This window comes from Mandrillus leucophaeus, unplaced genomic scaffold, assembly GCF_000951045.1.
Source record: "Mandrillus leucophaeus isolate KB7577 unplaced genomic scaffold, Mleu.le_1.0 Scaffold14, whole genome shotgun sequence".
Taxonomy (NCBI): Eukaryota; Metazoa; Chordata; class Mammalia; order Primates; family Cercopithecidae; genus Mandrillus; species Mandrillus leucophaeus.
In genome coordinates, this window is record NW_012101365.1 from 2,267,794 (window position 1) to 2,278,587 (window position 10,794).

A 10,794-nucleotide genomic window follows, 5' to 3' on the forward strand; every position below is an offset into this window, starting at 1 on the left:
TTACAGGTGTGAGCCACTGTGCCCAGCCCCTTTGCCTTTTATTTATTTATTTATTTGTGTTTTTGAGATGGGGTCTGGCTTTATTGCCCAGGCTGGAGTGCAGTGGCACCATCCTGGCTCACTGCAGCCCTTGCCTCCTGGATTCAAGCAATTCTCCTGCCTCAGCCTCCCAAGTAGCTGGGACTACAGACACCTGCAACCACGCCTAGCTAATTTTTATATTTTTAGTAGAGACAGCATTCACCGTGTTGGCCAGGCTGGTCTCGAACTCCTGACCTCAGGTGATCCACCCTCCTTGGCCTCCCAAAGTGTTGGGATTACAGGCATGAGCCACCGCACCCGGCCTACCTTTGACTACTTCTCAGCCTTTTGGCTAAGATCAAGTGTAGTATCTGTTCTTATCAGTTTATTTTACATTTATTTATTTTTTTATTTTTTGAGAGGGAGTTTCCCTCTTGTCACCCAGGCTGGAGTGCAATGGCGTGATCTCGGCTCACTGCAACCTCCGCCTCGTGGATTCAAGCAATTCACCTGCCTCAGCCTCCCAAGTAGCTGGGGTTACAGGCATGCACCACCACACCCGGGTAATTTTTGTATCTTTTGTGGAGACGGGGTTTCACCATGTTCCTCAGACTGGTCTCAAACTGCTGGGCTCAAGCAATATTCCTGCCTCAGCCTCTCAAAGTTCTGGCATTACAGGTATTAGCCACTGTGTCCTTTTCACTTCCTGTATGATGATCTTTGAAGCACAAAAGTTTTTAATTTTGATGAAATTTAATAGATATACATTGGTGTCATATCTAAGAAACTTTACTAATCTAAAGCCTAAACTTTTTACACCTATGTTTTCTTCTAAGAGAAACAATCTTAGCTCTTATATTTATGACCTTGATCTATTTTGAGGTAATTTTTCTACATGGTGTGAAGGACTCTGTCTTTATTCTTTTGTATGTTGATGTCCAGTGGTCCCAGCATCCTTTGTTGAAAAGCCTATTCTTTTTTTTCTTTTTTTTTTTTTTTTTTTTTTTTTTTTTTTGAGATGGAGTCTCACTCTGTCGCACGATCTCCGCTCACTGCAAGCTCCGCCTCCCATATTCATGCCATTATCCGGCCTCAGCCTCCTGAGTAGCTGGGACCACAGGCATCTGCCACCACGCCTGGCTAATTTTTTTTTGTATTTTTAGTAGAAATGGGGTTTCACTGTGTTAACCAGGATGGTCTCCATCTCCTGACCTCATAATCTGCCTGCCTTGGCCTCCCAAAGTGCTGGGATCGCAGGTATGAGCCACCGCTCCTGGCCAAAAAGCAAGCCCATTGAGTTATCCTGGCACTCTTGTCAATATCAATTGACCATGAATGTAAGAGTTTATTTCTGAACTCTGAATTCTAGTTCATTGATCAGTGTGTCCTTATGCTGGTGCCATACAGTTTTGATTACTATAGTAATCAAAGTCTTTCAACTTTGTTTTTCTTTTCCAAGATCGTTTTGGCTATTCTAGGTGTTGCATTTCCATATGAATCTTAGGATAAGCTTGTCTTTTTTGTTTGTTTTATGAGATGGAGTTTCGCTCTTGTTGCCCAGGCTAGAGTGCAATGGCGTGATCTCGGCTCACTGCAACCTCTGCTTCCTAGGTTAAGCGATTCTTCTGCCTCAGCCTCCCAAGTAACTGGGATTACAGGCATGTGTCACCATGCCTGGCTAATTTTGTATTAGTATTTAGTAGAGACGGGGTTTCTCCATGTTGGTCAATCTGGTCTCAAACTCCTGACCTCAGGTGATCCACCCGCCTCGGCCTCCAAAGTGCTGGGATTATAGGCGTGAGCCACCACACCCGCCCTTGTTTGTTTTTTGAGACAGAGCCTCACTCTATCACCTAGGCTGGAGTGCAGTGGCATAACCTCGGCTCACTGCAGCTTCCGCCTCTCGGGTTCAAGTGATTCTCCTCCCTCAGCCTCCTCAGTAGCTGGAATTACAGACATCCACCACCATGCCTGGCTAACTTTTGTATTTTTAGTGGAGATGGGATTTCGCCACTTTGGCCAGGCTGGTCTCGAACTCCTGGCCTCAAGTGATCCTCCCATCTCAGCCCTACCCTATTTTTAAAAAACAGCTCTCTCAGCTTCGTACTCATGTCTGAACAGCATATTGTGATGCTTTAGTTGGTTTCGAGCTTCCTAAGCTCTGAGGTTTTCCATTCACCATCCCCGACTGATTAGAACCCCCTGCTGTGTGCTTACTTAGTACCCAGTGTGCCTTCTATTTTAGTACTAAAGGGACTGTATATAAATGTTTGTTTCAGTGTTTCTCTTCTATTGCTTCTTGAGAACATGGATCACAGATTGTATTCCACTGCCTTACACAGTGTCTAGCATATGATAAGACACTAAAGAAATACTTGTAGAATGAGTAAATGAATGTTTTGTTCTCTGCTTTTCTGGAAACTAACTTGTTGGTTTTTGTGTTTCCTTTATATTTTTCCCTGGGCTCCAAGGAGGAGGCATCTCCTTATTCCCTACTTGATATCTGCTTGAATTTCTTGACTACTCACCTTGAGAAGTTCTGTTCAGCCAGACAAGATGGAACATTGTGTCTGCAGGAACCTGGAGTATTCCCACAGGAGGTGGCTGATCGACTGCTTCGGACCATGGCTTTTCATGGTAAAAAAATAAACAGAGGAAACAAAAATTATGTGCTGTTAATTGGATTGGATTTTGAAGTGTTACAGTAGCCATTTAATTATTTTCTTAGAAATAACCGAGAAGGCCACGTGAGCCTGATTCCAGGACTATGAATTCATTTATTTTTACCTATCTTGCCTGTTACTGTGTAATTTAGAATAAACTTTTTTTTTTTTTTTTTTTTTTTCTTGACAGGGTCTCACTCTGTTACCCAGGCTGGAGTGCAGTGGTGCAAACATGACTCACTGCAGCCTCAACCTCCTGGGCCCAAGTGATCCTCCAGCTCAGCCTCCCGTGTAGCTGGGAGCACGGGCTTGTACCACCACGCCTGGCTAATTTCAACGTTTTTCATTTCTAATGTGGCAAACCTTTTTTTTTTGACTTTGAAACGTCTTTTTTTTTTTTTTTAATTTTTTAAGAAACGGTCTTGTTCTGTTGCCCAGGCTGGAGTGCAGTGGCACAGAGCTCCTGGGTTTATGTGATCTGATTCAGCCTCCTGAGTAGCTGGGACTACAGCTTGGCTAATCTTTTTATTTTTATTTTTGTAGGGATAAGGTCTCACTCTGTTGCCAAGGCTGGCCTCAAACTCCCTGCCTCAAGCAATCTTCCAACCTTGGCCTCCCAAAGTACTGGGATTATAGGCATGAGCCACCATGCACAGCTGAGAAGTCATGTCAGAAATAACTCCTATAACTTGTATCCATTTAGAGGTTTGCCAGTATAAAATATCTTACCTTGGGCCGAGCGTGATGGCTCATGCCTGTAATCCTAGCACTTTGGGAGGCCGAGGCAGGTGGATCACCTGAGGTCAGGAGTTCGAGACCAGCCTGGCCAAGATGGTGAAACCCCATCTCTACTAAAATACAAAAATTAGCTGGATGTGGCAATACATGCCTATAATCCCAGCTACTCGGGAGGCTGAGACAGGAGAATCCCTTGAACCCAGGAGGCAGAGGTGGCAGTGAGCCGAGATCGTACCACCGCATTCCAGTTGGGGTGACAGAATGAGACTCTGTCTCAAAACAAACAAACAAACAAACAAACACAAAAAAACCCTTGTATCTTCTTTTGACAGTGGGAGAATTATTACTGTTATGGAAAAACTAATTTCTGATTTTGACCTTTGAGATGGGAAATCACAGCCAATTTAGTACTTTGATTTTCAAAAACCAATTCTGAAAATCAGTTGAGAAGTTCTTATCTGTGTAGTTTTGCTTATGTATGGAGTATTTTTGTTACTTCAAGTTTTAATTTGAAAGAGATATACCTTGGCTGGGCGCGGTGGCTCACACCTGTAATCCCAGCACTTTGGGAGGCCGAGGTGGGCGGATCACGAGGTCAGGAGTTTGAGACCAGCCTGACCAACATGGTGAAACCCCGTCTCCACTGAAAATACAAAAACTAGCCGGGTGTGGTGGTGCACACCTATAGTCCCAGCTACTCAGGAGGGTGAGGCAGGAGCATCGCTTGAACCCAGGAGGTGGAGGTTGCAGCGAGCAGAGATTGTGCCACCGCACTCCAGCCTGGGTGACAGAGCGAGACTCTGTCTCAAACAAACAAAAAAACCAAAAAACAAAACAAACAAAAAAAAGCTAAGATACACCTTTATATCTTTACAGTTGGTAAATTCATAAGTATGAAATATGATTTGTCCACAGCTATAGAATAGAATGAAAATTTGGCAATGATAATAGCTGTCATTTATTGAATGTCTATGTGCCAGGCATTTTACATACATTTTCATGGAATTTTCGCAGAAACTCTATAAGGTAGCTGTTATCATCCCCATTTACATACAGATAAACTGAGGCTGAGAAGTAACTTGCTGAGGGTCAAACTGCAAGTAAATAGTGGAGTCCTAATTCATGTGCAAGTCTGTCCAACTTTAAATATATGCTCATCCCACTGTGCCACACAGCCTTCCTACACCTGTATTGGAGGTATCCCTGCTCCTGGATACCAGATAGTGGTTTATACTTTTGCTGTGACTTTTTATATGTATAAAACTATTAAGTATAAGTGCCAATAATGTGTTCCAAGGAAGAGTAGGATGAAATGAGGCTGTAACTGAGGCATTTTGGGATAATTTAGGAAAGAAGAAGACCTCTACATTCCTTGTTTTTCACGAAGTTCCTCATGCCTGCAGTTTCTCTGAATTTTTCCAACCTGTCATAATAACTAGGGTAAATTTTTGTATTATATATGTTAAAGTTAAAAGTCCCTTACACAGCTGTACAACCGTTTAAGAGATTGTGCCAGTGCTAGCATTTCTTTCTAATCTCAATTTAATGATTATGCTTAGTATATTATTATTACTATTATTTTTTTTTTTTTGAGATTGAGTCTCGCTGTGTCGCCCAGGCTGGAGTGCAGTGGTGCAATCTCAGCTCACTGCAGCCTCCACCCCCTGAGTTCAAGCGATTCTCCTGCCTCAACCTTCTGAGTAGCTGGTACTACAGGCACCTACCACCACACCCAGCTAATTTTTGTATTTTTATTAGAGACAGGGTTTCACCATGTTGGCCAGGTTGATCTTAAACTCCTGACCTCCAGTGATCCACCTGCCTTGGACTTCCAAAGTGCTGGGATTATAGGCATGAGCCACCGCACCCGGCCAGTGCTCAGTATGTTAGATTTAAAAAAGAAAACTCATCTTGTAAATCAAAAGAACAAATGCTAAGGCCTTAACTTTGCCAGATTCAGTTATCCTTTGGAAATGTAACTACTGATAGCTAATAGTAGTAGCTAACATTTATTGAATGCTTATTATTGTATGTCAGGCACTATAGCAAATGCTTTATATGAATAAGATAATAGGAGTGGGTTTTAAGCAAGTCTAACTAAATATTTGTCCTCAGAGTAATGTCTTGGAGAGGCTACACACTTGAAATGTATTTTCTTTTTTTTTTTTTTTTTTTGAGACGGAGTCTCGCTCTGTTGCCCGGGCTGGAGTGCAGTGGCCGGATCTCAGCTCACTGCAAGCTCCGCCTCCCGGGTTCACGCCATTCTCCTGCCTCAGCCTCCCGAGCAGATGGGACTACAGGCGCCCGCCACCTCGCCCGGCTAGTTTTTTGTATTTTTTAGTAGAGACGGGGTTTCACCGTGTTAGCCAGGATGGTCTCGATCTCCTGACCTCGCGATCCGCCCCTCTCGGCCTCCCAAAGTGCTGGGATTACAGGCTTGAGCCACCACGCCCGGCCACTTTGAAATGTATTTTCTATCTCTTCTTTTCAAACTGCCTTCAGATAAGGAAACTGAGGGTCAGAAAAATAACTTGTTGCCCCTAATTGTGTTCACCCCAGTGTGATTACCTGTTTTATTCATCAAGAAGGGTTCTGAATTATTTAATCTCTTTATACAAATCATATCCATCTTTAGTCAAGATTTGATACTACTGAGAATATGCAAAAGAACATGTTGCCAGTTCTTGTCTCAATTTGTAAAAGTTGCTTTATACATTTTTCTTTGTGTTTGAAAATATTCATACTGAGAAAACAGTTGTTCGATTGATACTTTTGTTTTTTATTTATTACTGTTATTATTTTTTTCTTGAGACAGAGTCTCGCTCTGTCACCCAGGCTGGAGTGCAGTGGCACAATCTCGGCTCACTGCAACCTCTGCTTCCCAGGTTCAAGCAGTTCTCATGCCTCAGCCTCCGGAGTAGCTGGGGTTACAGGCATATGCCACTACACCTGGCTAATTTTTGTATTTTTTTTTAGTAGAGATGGGATTTCACCATGTTTGCTAGGCTGGTCCTGAACTCCTGACCTCAAGTGATCTACCACCTAGTCCTTCCAAAGTGCTGGGATTACAGGAGTGAGCCACCGCTCCCAGCCTTGTGGATACTTTTAAAATTGGTAATATCAGCCGAGGGCAGTGGCTCACACCTGTAATCCGAGTACTTTGGGAGGCCAAGGCAAGCAGATCACCTGAGGTCAGGAGTTTGAGACCAGCCTGGCCAACATGGCAAAACCCTGTCTCTACTAAAAATACAAAAATTAGCCCGGTGTGGTGGCGGGTGCCTGTACTCCCAGCTACTCGGGAGGCTGAGGCAGGGAGAATTGCTTGAACACGGAGGTGGAGGTTGCAGTGAGCCAAGATTGCGCCATTGCACTCCAGCCCGGGCGACAGGGTGAGACAGTGTCTCAAAAACACAAAAAAACAAAACAACAAAAACAAAAAACTGGTAGTATCGTACTGTTTCTAATAGCATATTGATTCTAGAAAATGTTTAGCATATACATTTAAAATTTTTTACTTATTTACTCAATTCAAAGGATTAATGATATTAGTAGCAGTCTTTTTTGCATGTGTTAAACAATTTTCTATTTCTTCTTTTATTTTTTGTAGAGACAGGGTCTTGCCATGTTCCCCAGGCTGGTCTTGAACTACTGGTCTCAAGTTAGCCTCCTGCCTCAGGCTTCCAAAGTACTGAGATTACAGGCATGAGCCAACATGCCCAGCCTACTTTGTTTTTTTGAGATGGAATCTCACTCTGTCGCTCAGGCTGGAATGCAGTGGTACAGTCTCGACTCGCTGCAATCTCTGCTGCCTGGGTTCAGTTGATCCTCCTGGCTCAGCCTCTCAAGTAGCTGGGACTATAGGTGCCTGACACCACGCCCAGCTAATTTGTGAATTTTTAGTAGAGACAGGGTTTCACCATGTTGGCCAGGCTGGTCTCGAACTCCTGACGTCAAATGATCCACCTGCCTTGGTCTCCCAAAGTGCTGGGATTACAGGCGTGAACCACTGTGCCTGGCCCTGGCCTATTTTTAAATTGACATAAAATAATTGTACATATTTATGGGATATGTAATGATGCTTCAATACATATAATGTATAGTGATAAGATTGGAGTAATTAGCATACTCATCATCTCAAACATTTGTATTGGAAATATTCACTATCATTCCTTCTAGCTATTTGAAACTAAGAATTATTGTTAACTGTAGTCATCCTACAGTGTGTAGAACTGACTCCTCCTGTCTAGCTGTAATTATGTATCCTTTAATCAATCTCTGCCTGTCATCCTCTTCCCTCTACAAGTCACCAGCCTCTACTAAACTGTTCTACTTTTACTTCCGTGAGATCACTGTTTTTAGCTTTCACATATGAGTGAGAACATGCCATGTTTAACTTTATGCTCCTGGCTTATTTCACTTAACATAATGTCCTCCAGTTCCATCCATGTTACTGTGAATGACAGGATTTCATTCTTTTTGATGGCTGTATGGTATTCCATTATGTATATACACCACATGTTCTTCATTCATTCATCTGTTATTGGACACATAGATTGATTCTGCATCTTGCTATTGTGAATAGTGCTGCAGTAAACACGGGGGTACAGATGTCTCTTTGATATTCTCATTTCCTTTCCTTTGAATAAATGTCAAGTAGTGGGATTGCTGGATATGGTAGTTCTATTTGTAGTTTTTTGAGGAAACTTCATACTGCTTTCCATAGAGGCTGTACTAGTTTACATTTCCACCAACAATGTATAAGAGTTCTCTTTTCTACATCCAGTATTTGTTATTTTTTGTCTTTTGTTAATAGCCATCCTGAGGTGATATAATACCTCATTGTCATTTTGATTTGCATTTCCTTGATGATTAGTGATGTTGAGCATTTCTTTATATATTTGTTGGCCATTTGTATGTCTTCTTTTGACAAATATCTATTCAGGTCATTTGCCCACTTTTAAATTGGATTGTTTATTTTTCTGTTGAGATGTTTGAGTTTCTTATATATTCTGGATATTAATCCCCTGTGAGATAAATAGTCGACAGATATTTTCTCCCATTCTATAGGTTGTCTTTCCACTCTGTTGATTGTTTCCTTTGCTGTGCTGTGCAGAAGCTTTTAGCTTGATATAATCCCATTTGTCTATGTTTGTTTTTGTTGCCTGTGCTTTTTTTTTTTTTTTTTTTTAACATTTGGAAGTAATCCAGTACCTCCTCCTTTTCCTATTTTTTTTTTTTTTTTTGACAGGGTCTCACTCTGTTACGCAGGCTGGAGTACAGTAGTGTGATCTTGGCGCACTGCAGCCTTAACCCCCCAGGCTCAAGCAATCCTCCTGCTTCAGCCTCCCAATTAGCTGAGACTATAGGCATGTACCACCATGCCCAGGTAATTTTTTAAATTTTTTGTAGAGGCAGGGTCTTACCATGGTTCCCAAGCTGGTCTTGAACTCTTGAACTCAAGTGATCCTCCTGCCTTGGCCTCCCAAAGTGCTAGAATTACAGGCATGAGCCACCATGCCTGGCCTGTGCTTTTGAGGTCTTGTTCATAAAATCTTCTCAGATGAATGTTCTGAAATGTTTCCACTGCATTTTATTTTTTTCATTTGTTTGTTTTTTTGAGACAAGTTTTGCTCTTATCACCCAGGCTGGCGTGCGGTGGCACCATCTCAGCTCACTACAGCCTCCGCCTCCCAGGTTCAAGTGATCCTCCTGCCTCAGCCTCCCAAGTAGCTGGGAGTTACAGGTGCCCTCCACCACGTCCAGCTAATTTTTGTATTTTTAGTAGAGAAAGGGTTTCACCATGTTGGTCGGGCTGATCTTGAACTCCTGACCTCAGGTGATCTGCCCACCTTGGCCTCCCAAAGTGCTGGGATTACAGGTGTGAGCCACTGTGCCTGGCCCTCTGCTGTATTTTCTTTTAGTAGTTTTATAGTTTTGGGTCTTACATTTAAGTCTGATTCATTTTGAGTTGGTTTTTGTAAAGATGAGAGACTGGGGGGTCTATTTCATTCTTTTGCCTGTGGATATCCAGCCTTTCCAGCACCATTTATTGAACAGACTATTCTTTTCCCAGTCAGTGTCATTGGTGCCTTTGTCAAAAATCAGTTGATCATAGATATGTGAATTAATTTCTAGGGTTCCTCTTCTGTTTCTGTATGGTCTATGTGTTTATTTTTATGTTGGTACTTTGCTGTTTTGGTTACTATAGCTTTATATTATATTTTGAAGTCTGGTAGTATGATGCCTGTAGGTTTATTCCTTTTGCACAGGATTGCTTGGGCTATTCAGGGTCTTTTGTGGTTCCATACAGATTTTTAGATATTTTTTCTATTTCTGGGAAGAATGTCATTGGTATATTGATAGGAATTGCATTGAATCTGTAGATTGCTTTAAGTAATAGGTATAAAAGCAGTTTTTTTAATAATTATTTTTTATTTTAAGAGACAGGGTCTCGCTTTGTTACCCAGGCTGGAGTGCTGTGGTGTAATCTTGGCTACTTTTAAATTTTTTTTGTAGAGACAGAGTCTCACTATGTTGTCCAGGATGGTCTCAAACTGCTGGGCTCAAGCAATTCTCCTGCCTTAGCCACCCGAAGTACTAGGATTACAGTTTTGAACCACCGTGCTCAGCCAGTAGCAGTCTTAATTAAAATAAATCTGGTGCTAGAGTTTTACTTATCAGGGTCTGTGATTCTCTTGTCATGGTCTTTTCTCATTGTATCTGTGTCTGCATGCTAAAAATTTTCCAGGAAAGGTGGGCATAAGAGCTAGAAATCAGAGTGAGAAATTTTGCCATCTAATAATAATGTTTCTGTGTCATACTGTCAATATAATCTAAATTTATAAATCTTGACATATTCAGCCTTCTGGTTTGGGATAAAACTGAAAATCTGAAACATGAATTGCTTCCTTGACTAGCCAAATAGACTTTCTAGGTGACTGAAAGCTTACACTCCCAGACTAGCACCCCACTTACTTGTAGATCACATTGCTGGTCACTTCAACTGTCTGTCCTAAATCAGAAAGAAAGAAAAAATGCTTTGGGGCACAATCCTTGTATTTATGCATCTGTATTTTACTCCTTGAAAGAAGCCCTTGAGTTATCATTTAGAGCATGTTGATTCTTTTTTTTATTATTATTATTATTTTTGGGATGGAGTCTTGCTCTGTTGCTAGGCTAGAGTACAGTGGCACTATTTTGGCTTACTGCAACCTCCACCTCCCAGGTTCAAGTGATTCTCCTGCCTCAGCCTCCTGAGTAACTGGAATTACAGGCATGCACCACCATGCCTGGATAATTATTATTATTATTTGTTTTTGTATTTTTAGTAGAGACAGAGTTTCACCATGTTGACCAGGCTGGTCTCAAACTC

The 10,794-nt window shown here is 41.9% G+C and overlaps 1 protein-coding gene across 1 annotated transcript in view; it reads left to right on the forward strand.

The window, feature by feature from the left end:
- The first annotated feature begins 2,493 nt into the window (after window positions 1-2,493).
- ZYG11B (zyg-11 family member B, cell cycle regulator) overlaps window positions 2,494-10,794 on the forward strand; it is a 76,277-nt gene continuing 67,976 nt past the window's right edge. The window contains exon 1 of the mRNA XM_011973774.1: window positions 2,494-2,658. Within this exon, the coding sequence (XP_011829164.1) occupies window positions 2,646-2,658 (13 nt within the window). The 5' untranslated portion in view covers window positions 2,494-2,645. The remainder of the gene's footprint in view (window positions 2,659-10,794) is intronic.